General features: G+C 35.0%; 1 protein-coding gene and 1 non-coding gene across 2 annotated transcripts; both read right to left on the bottom strand.

Annotated features, from left to right (window-relative positions):
• Window positions 1-2,593: 2,593 nt before the first annotated feature.
• Window positions 2,594-2,665, bottom strand: TRNAK-UUU (transfer RNA lysine (anticodon UUU)). The gene has a single exon. It is a non-coding gene; the product is annotated as a tRNA-Lys (tRNA).
• Window positions 2,666-7,605: 4,940 nt separating this feature from the next.
• Window positions 7,606-12,964, bottom strand: LOC107810849 (uncharacterized). Its single transcript, XM_016635679.2, has 9 exons — window positions 12,360-12,964; window positions 11,390-11,594; window positions 11,085-11,175; window positions 10,858-11,003; window positions 10,326-10,569; window positions 9,749-9,853; window positions 9,454-9,636; window positions 9,159-9,363; window positions 7,606-8,415 (listed from the first exon to the last, which is right to left on the bottom strand). The coding sequence occupies exons 1-9, from the start codon at window positions 12,571-12,573 to the stop codon at window positions 7,934-7,936; spliced, it is 1,875 nt and encodes a 624-aa protein (XP_016491165.1). The 5' UTR covers window positions 12,574-12,964; the 3' UTR covers window positions 7,606-7,933.
• Window positions 12,965-19,791: the final 6,827 nt, after the last annotated feature.

Here is a 19,791-nt window from a genome sequence, read left to right as displayed (position 1 = left end):
TTTCGTCACAAAGTGTGACTTAAAAGAACCATCAGCAGACTCAAAAATAGACTCAAAAAAGCTTGGAATTGGGTCTCCCATTATAGTAATAGAGGCACCCAAATTGCTTAAAACTGCAGCCTCTGTGCCTTGTCTTAGACCCAATGACGGCCTTGTCAAACCTGGTGATGTTGGCAGGTACTTAATTTTTCTTATATAATACTCTCGTCGTTCCACTTTAATTGATTTTTTAATTTTTTTTTTTTTAGTTCACAATTTTCTTATATAATACTTTTTTAAAAAAAATTGTCCTCGGAGTAGAGAGGTATTTGTTATATTTCTAAAGAATAAATTAAAGTTAATATGGTCAATTTTATTGTTAATTAATGTTAAAATGTGAATTTCTTAATACATGTAAAACTATCCAAAAATTAATTAAAGTGGAACAAAACGAGTATATATATACCCCCACACAATTAATGCAATTTCACCTTTTATAGAAAGTTATTTTGTCTTATTTATTACTCCATCCGTTCATTTTTACTTGACATGTATACAAAAATAGATTTTCATTTTTACTTGTCACTTTACGCATATCAAGAGAAGACAATTTTTTTTACTGTTATACCCACAATATTTATTACTCATTTCAAATTATTTTCTCAAATCCAATAAAATATGCATCAATTAATATGGGTATCATGGTAAATTATGCACTTCATTTATTATTTCTTAAGGAGCGTGAAAAATCAAAACGTGTCAAGTAAAAGTGAACGGAGAGAGTATTTATGGATAGTCACCTATAATTGCGTAAGGTGACCTTATAGTTTATATTACGTTATTGCATTTTTATAGCCTGTGTACATTGTTATGTTTGTATTTTCATGCATTTGATTTGTTTTACGTGAATTATCTAAAAACTTATGCAACGGGGGTTGAAATTTACTGAAAAGATGATCCGGGATAAGTAAAATCATCAAATATTCCCAAAATGGATTAAGAAGAACAAGAAATTTGAATTATTTGTAGAAAAAATGAGTTTTAATGCAGAAAATACTAAATGGTAGCTCTTGAACCAAAAAATGTTTATATATTACCTTTTCTTTTCACAGTGTTAACACAGAAATGTGATAAAAAAAAATGTTACCTTTTTTATTTTATTTTGAGTTTTCGTTCTCAGAATTTGTATTTAATTTATCCGACAATTATAATTTTTCCAAGTCGAAGAACTAAGACTCAAAAAAGGATAGCCCGATGCACAAAACTTCTCGTATTCATGCTGGATTAGGAAAATGGCCGCACCCTAAAGGGATGTGATGTAGATAGCCTACTCTAATGCAATCATTAGTGGCTATTTTCGCTACTCGAACCCGTTAGTGGCGAAACTAGAAAATTCAATAAGGATGTTCAAATCTGCCAGTGAACTATGCAAGGGTATTTAAAGTCTATTTTTTTAAAATCAATAACAAGTAATATTTTACTCTATATACAATATAATTTTTAGGTGAAGAGTGTTCAGTTGACTACCCTTGGCCACACATAGCTTCGTCTTGAAACCCATGATTTATAAATCACACGAAAATAATTTTATCGTGTTTAACCCGATATATAGAAAGAGTAGAATTCAGTGATTCTAAATTTTGAATTTACCATTGATTGTCCATTTGGAGACATACTGTTTATTATTATTTTAGAATTTATTTAAATTAAGTGAAATTGAATTAAAATGCAGGATAGTATCAAGGAAGCCTATGGATGTGTGGGCAGTTCGTCTCAGCATTGGCACTTATCTTATTGATGGGAAATATTTTAAGCCCTTAGAGCTTGAGAATTGATCCCTCCCTCTTATTCTAGGAATGTATGCACTTAATTTATTTATTTTTTAAAATATTCTTATAAAATTTCACATATATATTGCAGTAAGTGGTAGTTTCCCTTTATTATACACAACCACTAAGACGTATGAATATTAACCTTTTCTTTTTTGGAGCATTTCTTTATAATTTAAAAACTTAAAGGAAAGATGAAAAAGTCATGTTTTTATTTTTTAATCTTTTTATAATACGATATTTGCCCGCCTTAGACGTAGCTCCCATTTGGCCATAGATTTTGGCTTTAGTTTTTCAAAAAAAAAAAAAACATTGTTTGATTATGAAATATGATTGGGAAAAAATATCAAAAAATTTCAAGTTTTCAAAAACTAGTTTATGACATTTTTGGGTGAAATTTTCTCTCACTCAAAAAATTTTAACTTTTCTGCAAATAAAATGTACTTTATGTCCAACCACAACTTCAACTTTCAAAGATTATTTTTTCAACACAATTTCAAAAATTTTATTTTCAAGTTTCAATCAAATCTATGTCCTAACACTAGCGTAGTTTGCAAGTACAATTTTTGACTTTTGTAATTCTGTTTGTTTGAGATAAAAAATAAAAAATATTTTTAAAGAAAAACTCAAATTCATTTTGCACAAAAGAAAAAAAGAAGCTTCAGGAAAATAACATTTTCCCAAAAACAACTGCCGATTTTATTTTTGTGATGTAGCATGAGAGATAGAGTTATAGACTTGTCAAATGAAACATTTATAGAAAAAGAGAGCAGCCAATGATAAATCGCCGTCTGTGGGGATCGAACCCACGACCACGTGGTTAAAAGCCACGCGCTCTACCACTGAGCTAAGACGGCTAGTTTGACATTTAACTGCACAAATCTCATAATATTTAATTTTCAAGAAAGACTAGGATTTGCACACATCATGATTAATCCAAAAACATATCAAGTGTAATCCTACAAGTGGAGTCTAAGGAGAATAATATGTACACAAATCTTACCCCTACCTTCTAAAGGTAGAGATATTATTTCCAATAGACCATCGACTCAAGAAAAGCATACTCACATCAATTATGAAAAGGAAATATGATATGAAGAAGCTAGGAGAAGAGAAGCAGTAATAGCAACCAAAAAATACAACCGAAGCAAAAGAAACAATAGGCAATAATAGAAATCTTAGAATATGAAATACGAGAATAACACTAGTACTACAAGTATAAAAAAGAAATACATCTATGAAAAAGAAATACGCTCGGCAACCTACTAACCTACTACCCTAATTCTCGACCTCCACACACTCTTATCAAAGGTCATGTTCTCAGTAAGCTTAAGATGTGTCATGTCCTGCTTGATCACCTCTTCCCAATACTTCTTCGACGTACCTCTACCTCTCATCGGACCTACCATCGCCAACCTCCCACACCTCCTCACTAGGGCATCTGTGTCTCTTCTCTTCACATGTCCGAACTATCTCAACCTAGCCTCCTGCATCTTATTCACCATACATGCCACTCCCATCTTGTCCCGAATATCTTCATTCCTAATCATATTTGTCACGACCCAAAATTTTCACCTTCAAGACCGTGATGACACCTAACATTTCACTTGCTAGGCAAGCCAACGTTAGAATAATTTTAACCATTTTTAAATAAATTAAATTAAATAGAAGTTCATTACTGAAATAAAGTGCGGAAGACCATAACAAACGGATCATCCAAATATGTCCCCGAAGCTGGTGTCACAATTACACGAGCTACTAGAATAATACAAATAAAGGTCTAAATAAAATTCAAGTTGTTTGAAAGATAATACACAGATAAGATAAGATAGAAGGGGACTTAGAACTGCGGACGCTGTGCAGTTATACCTCAAGTCCCCCATGGGTAGCTGAATCCAAGCAAGTCTACGGTGCGCCGCTGGGACCAACTCCAAAATCTGCACAAGAAGTACAGAGTGTAGTATGAGTACAACCGACCCCATGTACTCAGTAAGTGTCGAGTCTAACCTCGACGAAGTAGTGACGAGGCTATAACAAGACACGTACGTAAACAACCTGTACAAGTATATATAAATATGAAGCAATAATAATACAATAAATAACACTTTATGAATTTGGGAGGGAACATGCGAAAAGGGATGATATAATAATTTCAGTAGGAGAAGTATCACTTAGCAGCCAATTAATTCCTCAACAATAAAATGAGCAACTGATAACATGAAAATGGCACGGCACCACCCTTCGTGCTTTTACTCTCATTCCTCCCATAATTTGATAAATAAATAATAATAATTGGAACTGCATCACCCTTTATGCTTTAACTCTCTTTTGGCACGGCATCACCCTTCGTGCTTTTACACTAAAAAATGATACGACAACACCCTTCGTGCTTTTACACTCTTTCTCGCCATGACAATAATAGTATAAATAATAAAAATGGCACAGTATCACCCTTCGTGCTTTTACACTCTTTCTCACCATATTCAACAATAATTAAATCAATAAACATTTCATGAATAATGATCAAATAATCAATAATAAACTTAAGCAGGAATATCTTAATTAAATAAGCAATTATTCAAAATGAAATAAATTCTTCCAGCATGCTTTGACTCAACACAATGCATAAGTATCGTCACCTCACATATACGTAGTACCCGCACATTAAATCACGTAGCAAATAGACAAATAAATCATACTCCCTCAAGTCAAGGTTAACCACGTCACTTACCTCGATTTGAAACCAAATTCAAGATTCCAATAAACCTTTGCCTCGCGAATTCATGTCCGAAATCCTCAAATCTAGTCATAAATAATTCAATATACTCAATACAAATCGTATGAATTAATTCCATATGAATTTACTAATTTTCCGGATTAAAATTCGAAATTTATTTTAAAAATCAACAGTGGGACCCACATCTCGAATCCCAAAAAAACTCACGAAAATCGAACTCTCGTCCCGATACGAGTTCAACCATACAGAAATTATCGAATTCCGACATCGGATTGGCTTTCAAATCTTCATTTTATATTTTTGGAAGATTTTATAAAATTCTCAATTTTTTCCGTCTATATCCGAAATAAACGATGAATATTGACATGGATTTATGAAATGTAATCACTTTCGGATATAGAATACTTGCCCAAGTCGAAATCGTGAAAAATCCTTTTGGAATCGCCTAAATCCGAGACTCAAAACTAAAAAATGAGTAAAATGGCTAACTTTCGATTTTATGGGTTCTGTCCAGCATTTTTGCACGTGCGAACTATATTTTCGCACCTGCGGACTCGCATTTGTGAGACAAAGATCGCATTTGCGGAACAGGGCTGCCCAACAGAGGACCACATTTGCGGACCTTCACGTCGCAGAAGCGCGAAGGAAGCCGCAGAAGCGAGACCTCCGCATTTGCGGTCTCTCAGTCGCAGAAGCGACATCGCAGAAGCGGTCAGGAGGTGACCAGTGCCCATGTCGCAGAAGCGGCCTCGCACATGCGGCCAAAATTGCGCAGGTGCGATGCACCAGAACCAAACCCGTGTTCTTGAACAAAAATGGTCTGAAATTTGTTCGAAACTCATCCGAGCGCCTCGAGACCTCGTCCGAATATTCCAACAAGTCCCATAACATAATGCGGACTTACTCGGGGTTTCAAATCACGTCAAACAACATCAAAATTATAATTCACATCTCGATTTAAACTTTTGATTTTTCAAACTTTTCACTTTGCAAAACTCGTGCCAAAACATATTAAACGAATCCGGAATGACTTCAAATTTGGCACACAAGTCACAAATGACATAACAGAGCTATTCCAATTTTCGGAATCTCAATCCGAGTTCGATATCAATAAAGTCAAATCCGTGGTCAAACTTTGGAAACCTTTAGCCTTTAGATTTCTAGTTTTCGTTAAATATCGATAATTTGAGCTAGGGACCTCCGAATTCGATTCTAGGCATACGTCCAAGTCTCAAATCACGATACGGACCTACCGGAACTGTCAAAATACTAATTCGGGTCCGTTTGCTCAAAATGTTGACCGAAATTAACTCAATTAAGTTTTAAAACTCTATTTGATATTTTAGTCTATTTTTCACATATAAACTTTCCGAAAAATTATACGGATTGTGCACGCAAGTCAAGGAATGATAAATAATGCTATTCGAGGTCATAGAACACATAAATGAATGTTTAAATTAAAGATGATATTTTGTGTCATCACAATATCCCTTTTAGTATGTCCACACATCTATCTCAACATCCTCATTTTCGCTACTTTTATCTTTTGCATATATGAGAGGTCTTCACTGGCTAACACTCTATCCCATACAATATAGTCGGTCCAATAACTACTCCGTAGAATTTATCTTTAAGTTTTGGTAGCATATTTGTCACACAAGATACAGAATGTGATCCTCCATTTCATCCACCATGCTCCACTAATATGTGTGACATCATCGTTAATCTGCTCATTAACTTGGATAATAAACCTGAGACACTTGAAACTTTCTCTCGTAGGAATGACTTGTATTTCCAGCCTCACTTTCACATCGGCCTCCTGAGTCACGTCACTGAACTTACACTCCAAGTATTCTATTTTAGTCTCGCTCAACTTAAAATCTTTAGACTCCAAGGTCTACTTCCAAACTTCCAATAATGAAAAATAGTGAGCTATCCTTAACAGATGTGGGGTTCGAGTCCTGAAAATAAGAAAAATCTTGATATGGAGTGTTTTTCCCCTTTTATGAACTTTAAGCAACACGAATTCAAATTTGTCGGATTCAAATACGAATACCAAATTCTGGGAAATCACAAAAGGATGAGCTAAATAATTTGTAAGTTTAAGGTGATACCGTTGTTGTTTTAAAAGAAAAGAAATAAAAAAACCTTGTTCCCTTGAGTGCTTACATATAAAGACTTTTTTACTCTCTTTTTAATGGTAAAAACTAAAAAGGACACTCATATTAATAATTAAAACTTGACTTTTATAGGATAAGAAGTTCTCATACAACCATTCAAAAGTTTTACTCTTCTATAAAAATACATAAACTCCTCTTGTAATTTGGGGATTTTTTAAAGTAGTGGTTGAAAAGAAAAAAAACACGACATTTAAATTAAAGTATTATCAGTTTAACAAATTGTGAAAGTTGTACAGAGATAGAATGGTGTCAAATATTTTGGAACGTCCCAAAATAAAAAAGTGTCATATAAATTGAGAAGGAGTGAGTATTATTTCTGTTCAATGCAATTTTAAATGTTTGGCCACTCTATGTAGGGATCACCTATCTGGATATTTCAAATAGTTGATTCCATATTATTTTCGTTTTGATTTGGTTCCATCTATTATAATTTTTCTTTATTTTCATAGAGTCATGACCTTGTCAATTCTTTCAACTTTAAAAGCAACATTATATCCGTTGGGGTGCTGCCCTTTCCCGGACGCTGCGTGAATTCAAGATGTTTTTTACACCGAGATGTCCTGCCCATTGCGAATAACTACAAACCACTATGTACATAAATCAATATATTAGATATACATCCTTGCGATACTTAATTTATCGGGCTGCCCTGCTCATTACGAATAACTACAAAACCACTATGTACATAAATAAATATATTAGATATCTATCTCTCCGTGAATGCAGGATGCTTCATTTACCGGGCTGCCATGTCCATTACGAATAAATACAAACCACCATGTACATAAATAAATATATTAGATATTTATCCTTGCGTGAATGCATGATGCTTAGTTTATTGGGTTGCCATATCAATTACGAATAACTACAAACCACCATGTACATAAATAAATATATTAGATATCCATATTATTTAGGTTATGAACCTCAGCAAGCTCAATACAATTATATGCCTATAGTGCTATTTACAACAATGGATAATAAAAATAACAAGATAATGGCTGCTTTCACAATATGTTAAAATAAAATCAGTAAGTCCTTTTTTTTCCCTCCTTTTGCTTGCTAGTTCTACTAAGAGCTCTTAACCATATGAAGCTTTTCTTAAAAAATGACTTCAATTAAGTATGTTTTCTAGTTAATTCCCGTTCACTCGGGTAGGGATAAGGTCTGCGTACACATTACCCTCCTCAGACCACACTTGTGGGATTTTAGTCGGTTGTTGTTGGTTGAGTTGTAAGGCCAAATCCAAAGGGGAACAAAGGATCATAGTGTGGATCGCCAACGTTCATCGGAAGCTGATCGACTCTCTTGAACCAAGTACGTGCGAGTTTTCCAGTGAATCCATAGTCACCAAACAAAACATCAGCAACACCTTGTCCTTCTGTCCCAGGAAGCCAAGCAGCCACTAGCGCGTCCATTTTTTCAACGTATGGTTCGATCACAATAGGACGGCCAGAGATAACGACTACAACACACTTGACAATGCCACAGACGTTTTTGATAATGCTAGGACCAGGATCAAGTATAGTGAGATTTGAGCTATCACCATACATCTCAGCATATGGAGGTTCGCCAACAACTACGATAGCATAGTCGAATTGGCTAGACTCGACTAGGACAGGATTCTGCTGGTATACTACTTCTGTTGAAGGATCAACAGTATTCATGATAGCCTTTGAAATGGTAGTTCCTGTAACATTTAAAGATATATTAGCTTGATTTTACTCGTGCTGCAAAGAGAACTCTTCAGCTCTAATCAGTAGCAGAACCAGAAATTTATACGACGGGATTCACAAAAAAAATAAGTTCACTATATCCAAGCATATTGTCAAATGAAAACGTAGATATGTTGCCAAATTTTGGCCAAAAATGGCAAGCACACTAATCCAGGTAACATGGATTTGCTTAAGTACAGAGGCGGACCTATGTTATCAAGTGAGGGTCGCCACCACCTGGAAAGTTTGGCAAAAGTTTCATGAATATATGTAGTAGCGGCACCCTGTATACAAAGCATATTTTGGTAAAAAACAAACTTGCACCCCCGACCTTCAAATCTTGGGTCCGCCTCTAGTACAATACACGTTATAGTATGATTTTGTTTGCTTACGTATCTAGTACGATACATGTTATACTATGATTTTGAATTAGAAGAGGGATTTCAAAAGATGGTTAGAACTATTCATTCTATTAGTAACCAAGCCGGATTTGGTGTATCACAAAAGATTTGCCTTTTCTATTGATGTCCTAGAGAATGGATCAAAAACAATTCTTGAAAGAGGCGAGGGATAAACCGAAAAAATGATTGGCTCTAATTTGTATGAAGAGAATGAATCTTTTTCTCTCAAAAGATCAGAAGAAATGTGTCAAGTATCGGTACATCAAGTTTTTGCTGCAGAAACTCAAGTCGAAACGACAGAATAGGACAAAACATACCGATTGTAAGATTATTGCCAGGAACACCCTGCCATTGAATTGTCCAGCCTCCACACTGATATCCTAAATTTTCAGCATGAGTTCCGGCAACAAGTATCCTTCGCGCTTTCTTCGGAAGGGGAAGTAATGGTTGATCAGGTTTTTTGCCATTCTTCAAAAGCACAAGTGATTTCCTCACTGCTTCCCTTGCCAATTCTCTATGCTCCTACAGAAAGATATTAAAATAACATAAATATAACGCGAAAAATCCAACGAATTGAAACATTTTTGGTTATAGCACATCAGCAATTTGCACCTGGCAACCCAAATACTTTGCCAAGCTAAGATCAGCCATTGGATCCTCAAAGAGTCCCATGACAAACTTAACCCTTAATATCCTCTTCACTGCATCATCAATTCTGCTCATCGGAACAAAATTGTTTTTCACTAGAAAAGTCAAGTTGCCGATAAAATCTGTATAGTTCTCCGGTACCATAATCTGTGCATACACAAACCATTCAGTATGAGCAACTAACATTGCAATAAAATATGAAAACCATCATCATTTTCGTATTGTTTAAAAGAACGACGAAGAAATTTAGTATACTAACCATGTCAACTCCTGCCATAACACTTGCTTGAACGGAATACGTGTAGTTAGAGTTAGCTGGGTTAGTAATCCGGTTAATACCTTCCCAATCTGAAATGACAAAGCCCTGAAATATACAAGCCATAAAAATAGGTAGTTATTTACTTTGGATACATCCGTCACCGACCTTAACCAACTGAACGTCAAACCGAACGTGCACTTACAGTGTAAGAAATTTTTACACTATCAAATTACCTAAAGGATAGCTACAGTTAACTGTCCATAGAAATTGAAATTTAGTAACTTGAAAAATAAGGCAGGTTATTCGCTAGGCTACTACAAGGGGTAAAAGTACATTGGCCGTGTAAAAGTTCTTTATAGTATCAGCCAGTGGTGGAGCCAGAGTTTTTACTTTAGGGGGGAGGATATAAAAAAGTAAATCCAAGAAGAAGCCAAGGAGTGTCAATATATAGATTCTTTTACCTAGCAACATAGTCATTGTCAGACAAAGGGGTGTCAATTGACACCCATCGAATACATGTGGCTTTGCCACTGTTGTCAGTGTATATAAGTTAAATCTGTGAGCTAATCATTCTTACCCTGAAGTTCAGCCTCTCTTTTAGGAAGCCAGTAAGTAGATGTGTGTTGGCGTGCATCCTTTCGCCATTCAAGCTCGAGTAAGATGCCATTACTGTCGCGACACCCTTTATGACTGAATCATAATATGCTGGCATGTGAATGCTAAATAATCCTTGCGAGTCGATTACTGTATTATTTTCATCGATTCCATTGACCGTGCCACCATCTGCCACAAAGTGCTTAGCACAGGCCACAACCTTTTTCCTGCACAACCAATTAATAGTTCAATTAATACCAAAAATACATTCTCTGAACCAGATTATAAGTTCAGTGCAAGGCGAATATTGTTAAAAGAGAGAAGATTTCATGTGATGGCAACCGTATGTGGTGAATCAATTGCACTAATTCTTAGATCATTAACTCTAACGTTCATCTTGATATCCATTTTTCCCTTTTATGCTAGTGAAAGAAATTATTCAGATTTTTTTCAAGAGATTCGGACGTTGTATAGATCATTGAACGAAAAGGAAATACAGTAATAAAGATTCATACTTTCCATCAACAAAGGGAACACCCTTGCTCATGTTAGCCGGCACATCTCCTTGTAAACCAGGAATGATCTCTGTCATGCTTCGCACGATATTAACGTCTTCACTGTAGCTTTCATAACAACGGCCCCACCTCGGGTTTCTACATATCTACATTAACAGAATATATATTAGTATATCAAACAAATAAAAATGCCTAATGTGCAAGAAGTGTTAATCGCATCAACTTACTGCAAGGCAGGGAGAAAAAGCATATTGTATTCCTGTGGCTCTGACTTCAAGTGCAGTAGCAGCACCGATCCGCTTCACAAGATTAGGATCCCTGTATTAAAACAACCAAAATTTTGAACTCAAATGCCTAAGATAATTGCTTGATCATAAGTTTTAACCAGAAGGAATCGGCTATGAGACATCTTTATAGTCTAATTCAACAATAGAGCTCGGACAACACGGCTTAATAAAATTTCAGATAGTAATAATAACACGAAAAGCGCCTGAAGTTCAAAGAATGACTTAAAATGTATATAGATACTTGCCTGGTGACACCAAGTCCAACATTGTGAGGAAAGATTGTAGCTTTGTACACATTGTTATGACCATGAACTGCATCAATGCCATAAATCATGGGAATACCAAGGCGAGTCTTAAGAGCGCCCTTTTGAAACTCATTTACCATATTCACCCAATCCTCCGCGGAGGCATTAGGTTTTGGTACACTCCCTCCACCACTCAATAAGCTCCCTGTCAAAAAAGAATAATCGAAGATGAAAAATGAATTCTCTTACTTATGAGCAAAAGTTATTTTCCTTACGACTATCTTAACTTTTAACTTCGTATTATTTGCTCCAACTAACACATAAACATTACTATTAATCTTCGGTACCAAAACGTTTCATTAAAGCATTCTTCGATAACTTATACTTTTCTCAAAGAAAATATTTTCCAATCACAACATAAGCACCAAAAACATTCTTCAAGGAAAATATTTTCTCCGAAAATCAAATTTTCAAGAAAACATTTTCCATGAGAGAGACGACTTCTGTCATATTAAACATTTTCAAACAAGTCACCCTCTTCCCTCTACCTTATTCCCTCTAAATGCAAATGTTGTTAGAAAGGGATTGCTTTCGTGTTGTGACTGTGCGTGCATGAGGCGAGGGTCTCTTGGAAACAGCCTCTTTAACCGCATAAGGTAGAGGTAAGGTATGCGTATACACTATCTTCCCGAGATCTCACATGTGGGAATATACTATGTTGCCCAGATTCTTTATAAATGTCGACAGGTGCGTGTCGAATCCTCCAAAAGTAGTACATTTTTGAAGGATTTAACACGGATGCAACAGTATTTTCGGAGAGTCCAAACAACATAGACCAAAGACATACATTATGAACAAATGTGGCATTTCAAACATACAATGCACAAGGTTTTAACATCAATCATCCACAAAAATGAATTCAAGAATGGCCAATTCAATCTTAGAAACTAAAACAAATTCATAAACATACCAATGAAATATTTCTTCATAACATCAGCTGAGGCAACTTTCCTCTCAATTTGAGTCATCTGACCAATTTTCTCCTCAAGTGTCATTCTTTTCATCAAATCTTTAATTCTAACACCCAATTTCTGTTTTGGATCCTTATATTTCATGTGTTCTGCCTCTGTAACAACAGCCAAGAGGTAAAATAGCCCAAATCCCATAATTAAAAATCTCCCCATTTTTTCTTACAACCTCAAAATCCTTCTTCTAAAACAATATGGTACAAACTCAATAGACACAAAAAAACAGTATACAAAATATGAATTAACAAACAATAAAAGTTAGTTAAAAAGTAGGAAAGGAAAAGAAAACATATGATCAAGAAGTCAATATAGCAAACTTTTTTAGCTTTTCTATTTTTCTATTTTTATTTTTTGGGGGATAGAATTTAATAGGAAAAAAAATATATAGAGCTCTTAGTGATGGTTCACATATATATGAATTATATACACAATACACACATATATATACACAAAGAACGTTACATGGTAGTGGGATAGCGGGATTAACGGGGAGGGAGTGATTTATGAATGGATGATTTGAAAGAAAATTTTGTTAGTTGACATTTTCAAAGGGACTTTAATCTGACACGAAATTGCTTTTGTAGACATCCGATAAAATTGAAAATACTTATTTGACGTGAAATATTTTGTTTATCTCTTACAGCTTGTACGGATGGATATAGTACATATTATATTGTTTTAAATACGATATTTGTTTTATTTGATTGTTACTAAAATTTTATTATGATGAAAAATGTTACTTTATGGAACAACCGATTTGATGTGGTCGCGTTATTACCTTATTTTGTTTCTTTCATCTTGCCCTTCCTTATTATTAAATAATCATACCTACCTTTTGTATAATAATTCTACCTTGTAGTTTATTTTTTCTTAATAATATTGCAAGTATATTCTTCGTATTGTTGGTGCATGACATCATAAAACGACAATAAACAATACAATTTATCCAAACATTTTATACATCAAAATGATACAGTACAATATAATATAATACTATATGATACATTATAAAACGATTCATAGCAACCATCCAAACAAGCTGTTAGAGGTCGTTCGATACGATGGATAAACAAAAATAGTCCTGGGATAATTATTTAGTACAACCTTATTCCTGATTTAGTTACTAATCCTAGGATAAGTTATCCCGGATTAAAAATAGAACCGGTATATGTTATACTATGGTAGAATAGTAATCCAAAGATAAGTTATCTCAAAGATAAAACAGAAAAATTGACAATCTCAAAATTAATTCAATATATCAAATAATCAATAAGAAATAATACCAGGATAACTAATTCCAACATAATTAATCTCAGGATAATTTGTTTTCATACCAAACTACCCCTTAGAGTTATTTAAATTAATATTATGTCAAATCATGTCTTGATTTATTTTGTTGATGAAATTAAGATTAGTATGAAGTTCACTTTACATTGATAAGATTAAGATTAGTATAAATTCCGCTTTAGTGTTTTGTTATAGGCGGTAAGAACTATTGGAGAGATGTCTATTCAGCAAATAGTACTGTAATATGGACCTTCATGTGATGGTGAAGTGGAAAGTTGGGAAGACACATATACTGAGATTGATTGATGTTGCAAGTTAGGATAGGTAACTTAAGGGGATAGGCACAAAACGAATTTTGCTTGTGATTTTTCGGCAAAAGAGGTTCGGATGAACTCCTTCCGCCCACCCTAAATCCGCCTCTGCTCTGCATATGGTAGCGCCTAATAGATATATAACCAAGCATCATTTGAAAGCTAACAACAATAAAGAAAAATATACAAAAAAAAATTAATAATATTTTAAAAAACAAATAATCTTTATTATAAAAGAGCGTACAGAAATATATAAACAATAAATTATTTCCCCTAAACAAGAATTTTCAAGCTTTAAAGGACTATATTATGAATATTATAAAATAAGAAAAAATAATCCTCAATTTACAAAAGTTCAATCTTTTCCTCCAACAAAAAAAAAGAATTAACCAAATTTGAAAGCTTTATATATACATATTTTTTTAGGAAAGGTAAGAATTATTAAGTAATCAGGCAAACACCTAATATTTAGAATCATTACATGAGATTCAAACAAATTAAGAGATGAGGATATATATGAAAGTACAAAAGGGGTGGGGGTGGGGGTGGGGTGAATTGTGGTCTATTAAAACTTGGTTGACTAAGTGTGAGTTTAGTCGACTAGGTTTTGCACAACAAACAATCAAAGTAGAGATGAACCAAGCAAATTGAAAGCTAAACAAGACACAACAGTTTTTATATTGGTTCAGTACTTGTGTGGTACTTACGTCCAGTTTTTCTTGGGTCATAAGGGTTCTCTTAGATCTTAATAAAAGGTTACAATAGTAATGGTTTTAGTTCGTTCACCATCAACGATGTTTGGCAACAATAGTTTCTGTGATGGTGACACAATTCTCTTTTTGTGTTCTAACTCTTCCTATCTTTTATGATACTTGTAGACTCAGGAATACAATATTTGTACTAAGAACTAGAGACTTAGAAAACAGTTTGCGTAGTTGCGTGAGTTTTCTTCTTGAGATTGGCAGTCTTCTTATAGGAGAGTTTGGGTAGCCGTTGCAGATTGATCTTGATTAAGGCACTGAATCCTCTAACAGATTTGACCCAAGGGGTGCCTCCGAATCCTGCACTTGAGATGAGCTGGATTCGTTTATGTCCTTCCCCTTTCATGTCCTCATTTCATGGAGTGATTTGAAGCTTCGATTTGGTTGGTCAATATTCTAATATAGTCCTTGAGGAGAGGCCTGATATTCTCGGGCTGCACTTGATATGTTTCCTTGTTAGACAGCCTCGATGTCCTTTGATTGAGACTGAGATGGCGAGACTGATTTGGTTTCCTTTTTGATGGCTTGACTTCCTTTGATTTAGCATCGTCAAATTCTCTTCGATCCTATTTCCTTTTGTTGATGTACTTACCATAAGGATTTTCCTTGAAGTGGTGCCTTGATTCCTGCAATCAAATAAATATAATTAGTTTTGCATTATTGTCATCATTGAAACTTAGATATAACAATATTTTCCATTTTGATGTTGACAATAAAGAGAAAGTAAACAAGTATACTTCCCTTTCATATAGCTTGATATGCCTTCTCCCCTGAATTGTTACTATATGTACTCATCACTGCTCCCCATGAGTTGTTGATTTACTCCTCAGAGTTTTTTCCCCCTTTGACATCAATAAAAAGGAAAGAAAATGCAGACCAGATATACAAAATATAGGATATAATAAACAGATAATATGCAAACTAGTTAGGGCAGCAGAAGTGATGCCTTCAGCAGAGGCATAAAGTGATGGTCCATACAGACCAATGCAAAAGTAAGTCACAAAACAAAAGCAAGCAAAAATGTGTTTTTAATACACACACGCCTTAGTTTCTCCCCAGGAAGTACTTTAGGGTATTGATCACTTTGGTGCAGAAGGAGTCATAGGAGGTTTCAACGTCTTTGGTGAGTTTGTCCATCTTTTCTGTCATGGAGTTGAATGCTCTGGTTCCTTGCCTCTGCGTGGCTCCCATGTCCATCCTAAGTTTGGCCACATCTGTACCTGTTTCCTTGGTGACTTCCCTGATTTTGTCCACATGTTCTTTCATCTCAATGAGCAGGAGTTTTACCCCATCTAGATTTTGCTGAATCTACTGAAGATTGTGAGAGGCAGTAAACTAAGACTCTGGTGGTTTAGTGGGAGCTTCAACCTGCACTAGAACACTTTCAACTTTGGCACGCCTAGTCACTTAAAGTGCAACCCATCATAGCAAAAGTTATTTTATCATAGGTACTGGTAATGTGCTTGGGTGAGAAAGGTGCCAAATCAACCTTCACAAATTCAAGACTATGTGAGATAAGTAGGCCATAGGGTAGGCAAGCAGCAAAAAGGGATATATCCATGATACTCTCAAGCATATACTGACGAATCCACACAAACCAGTCAAGTCTTTTATTGTTCACAAGACAGTAAAGAACAAAGATATCTCTGGTAGACAAAGTGCTGAAGGACCCAGTTCTAGGAAGTAAAGTGGTGGCTATCATGTGGGCCAAAACACGGTATTCAAACTTTAGATTTTTGGGACCAATGTCATGAGGATTATTAGACAATAAGGCTTTTGCTTCTTCTAAGGAAACTTCAAAATCTTTTGATCATGAATTTTGCACAAAAACATCATATCCGTTAAACTTAGCAGAAAAAATCTTCTCAAATTGATAATAGTCAAGAACAATTCGAGTGCCTAAAACCATGGACTCCAAGTCATCTTTATTACTAACAAACAGATTTGCATAGAACATTCTCACATGCTCTTCATACACAGAGTTCCCAATAGTATTGAACAAAGAAGAAAGGCGTTGAAAATAAAAAATAACAATCACATCACGGTGCAGATTTTTCATAAGACAGAGACTTATAGAGCGTCCATAAGCCATAGATTTTGACTTATAGGACTCAAACCTTGATTTTTCATTTGGTCCATAGAAGATTAGATTGTCCTCTAGCCCAAATTCCATACTCTCCACTTTCCTTTTCTTGCATGCATCCTTTTGGGGGGGGGGGGGTTTGCTCCATGGGCCTCTTTCATGCCTTTTTCTGGCTAATGGGTAGATCCTCCGAAGATTCACTACTTTCATTGTCGGTTTTGAGGAAGATTGAGTCGATGGATGATTCCAGGTCTACGGTTTCTTCAAGGTTATGGGTTTTCTGAAAACGTCTACTTCGTCTGGTGGCAATGGAAGATGAGAGGTTTCTTTTCGCCATGGTGAAGGAATTTGTTTAGAGGATATGGAGAATGAGAGGTAGAAGAGGGTTCTTATCTAGGCGTTTGGAAGGTTGAAGGGTTGCATTGGTTAAGGGAAAGAATGAATTCAGAAGGAAGTGACACTTTGGAAAGATGTTTCGGCGGTACTGATGGAGGTGTAATAATTACACTCACATCAAAATAAATACACTTCAACAATTAGGCAAACTTAAGAAAGGAAATAAAATATTTTAAACAGATACGAAAGAATTGTTTACAAAATAGGCATAATGCCAATCTTTTTTCGCAATAAACAAAATTTTTCTTCTAAAAGAGGTTTTGTAAAAATATCAGCAAGTTGAGATTCAGTACTAGTGAATTCTAATACAATATCACCTTTTGTAACATAATCACGGATAAAATGATGCTTGATTTCTATATGCTTTTCTCTAGAATGATGCACAAGATTTTTTGACAAACATATAGCACTAGTATTATCACAAAATATAGGAGTAGAGGTAAGATATAAATCATAGTCAAGAAGTTGATGCATGATTCAAAGAACTTGTGTACAACAACTTCCAACAACTAAATATTCTGCTTCAGTCGTTGACAAGGCAACACAATTTTGTTTCTTGCTATGCCAGAAAACTAGTGCATTTCCCAACAGTTGGCATGTGCCACTAGTACTTTTCCTGTCGATCTTATCACCTGCAAAATCTACATCTGAAAAACCTTTTAAAATAAAATTGTTAGAGTGAGCATACCATAATCCTAATTCAGAGGTCCCAATAAGATATCTAATAATGCGTTTAACTACAGTAAGATGGGATTCCTTTGGAGCCGACTAAAACCTTGCACATTTACACACACTGAACATTATAACTGATTGACTAGCAGTGAGATATAATAAAGATCCAATCATTCCTCTATACATTGTTTCATCAATACTTTTTCCATTATTGTCTTCTTCAAGCGTAGTTGTTGAACTCAGTGGAGTTCCAATGGACTTTGCATTCTCTATGCCAAATTTTTTTTATAAGTTCCTTGATGTACTTGGTTTGGCTGATAAAGATCCCTTTGGAAGACTGTTTGATTTGCAGTCCAAGAAAGAAAGTTAACTCTCTCATCATGCTCAATTCGAATTCTCCTTTCATAGCATGAGCGAATTCTTCACACAATACATAGTTAGGACTTCCAAAAATAATATCATCAATAAATATTTGAGTAATAAGATTACCTGAATTTGAGTGCTTAATAAATAGAGTTGTATCGATATTACCTCGTTTGAAATAAAGGAGCTTAATCTTTCATACCAGGCTTGGGGAGCTTGCTTGAGTCCGTATAGAGCTTTAGCCAACTTGAATACATGATTTGGGAGGGTGTCATTTACAAATCCAGGAGGTTGCTTCACATATACTTCTTCAGAGATGTATCCATTTAGAAAAACACTTTTTACATCCATTTGAAATAGTTTGAATCCTTTATGAGCAGCAAAAGCAAGTAATATTTGAATAGATTCCAATCTTGCTACAAGTGCAAATGTTTCATAGTAGTCGATTCCTTCTTGCTGAGAGTAACCTTGAGCAACTAGCCGTGCTTTATTCGTACCACTTGTCCGAATCTATTCAACTTATTTCCGAAGACCCATTTAGTTCCTACAATAGAAGCATTTGATGGTTTTGGAACCAATTTTCACACTTTATTTCTTTCAAATTGATCAAATACATCTTTCATTGCTTTGATCCAATAAACGTCTTTCAATGCTTCATCCGCTTTCTTTGGCTCAAGTTGTGAAATTAAAGCCATATGAGAGTTGAACTTCTGAGATCTTCTGGTAGTGATGTCTTCCTGTGGATTTCCAATAATGTATTGGTGAGGATATTCAGGTTCACTTTTTCACTCATTTGGGACGTTTATGGTTGATTCCCTTTCCTCAGTAGTCGACTGTTTTGTAGAAGAAGATTCCTGAATTTTAATATGCTCCTCAGTTGACTGATTCCGCTGACTGGTTGACTCATCTTGACAGTTTTTTCCTACAACTACAAACTTTGGGACAATATAAATTTTCTCATCTTCAGGAAGTTTTTCATTTCCTGAGCGAGGGTTAGTATCAACAAAAATAATATGAATTGATTTTTCAATGCATAAGGTTCTTTTATTGTAAACTCTATATGCTCTACTTGAGGGACAATATCCAAGAAATATACCTTCATCGCTTTTTGGATCAAACTTACCCAGATTGTTCTTTCCATTATTGTGAATGAAGCATTTTCATCCAGATGGGTGAAAGTAACCGATGTTGAGTTTCTTACCATTCCATAGCTTATATGGAGTCTTTTTAAGAATGGGTCGAATCAAACACCTGTTAATAATATGACATGCTGTGCTCACAACTTCTGCCCAGAAGTGGTGGGGTATAGAGTTTTCCACAATCATGATTTTTTCCATGTCCTGTAAAGTTCTATTTTTATGTTCTACTACTCCATTTTATTGAGGCCACCTTGGCGAAGAGAAATTATGAGAGATTCCTTGGTTATTGCAAAAGTTTTTAAATGCTCTGCTTTCAAACTCTCCTCCATTATCACTTCTGATAGTGGACATGTAGTATCCTT

This window comes from Nicotiana tabacum, chromosome 19 (assembly GCF_000715075.1).
Source record: "Nicotiana tabacum cultivar K326 chromosome 19, ASM71507v2, whole genome shotgun sequence".
NCBI lineage: Eukaryota > Viridiplantae > Streptophyta > Magnoliopsida > Solanales > Solanaceae > Nicotiana > Nicotiana tabacum.
This window is presented reverse-complemented; position numbering and strand designations above follow the sequence as displayed.

Bases quoted from the DNA above. Each gene is read 5' to 3' on its own strand.
- LOC107810849 (XM_016635679.2), bottom strand. From the start codon at position 12,573: ATGGGGAGATTTTTAATTATGGGATTTGGGCTATTTTACCTCTTGGCT. The intron at 9,637-9,748 runs GTTAGTATACTA...GTGTATGCACAG, and splicing joins TTATGGCAGGAGTTGACATG to ATTATGGTACCGGAGAACTA. The intron at 9,364-9,453 runs GTGCAAATTGCT...ATCTTTCTGTAG, and splicing joins CAAAGTATTTGGGTTGCCAG to GAGCATAGAGAATTGGCAAG.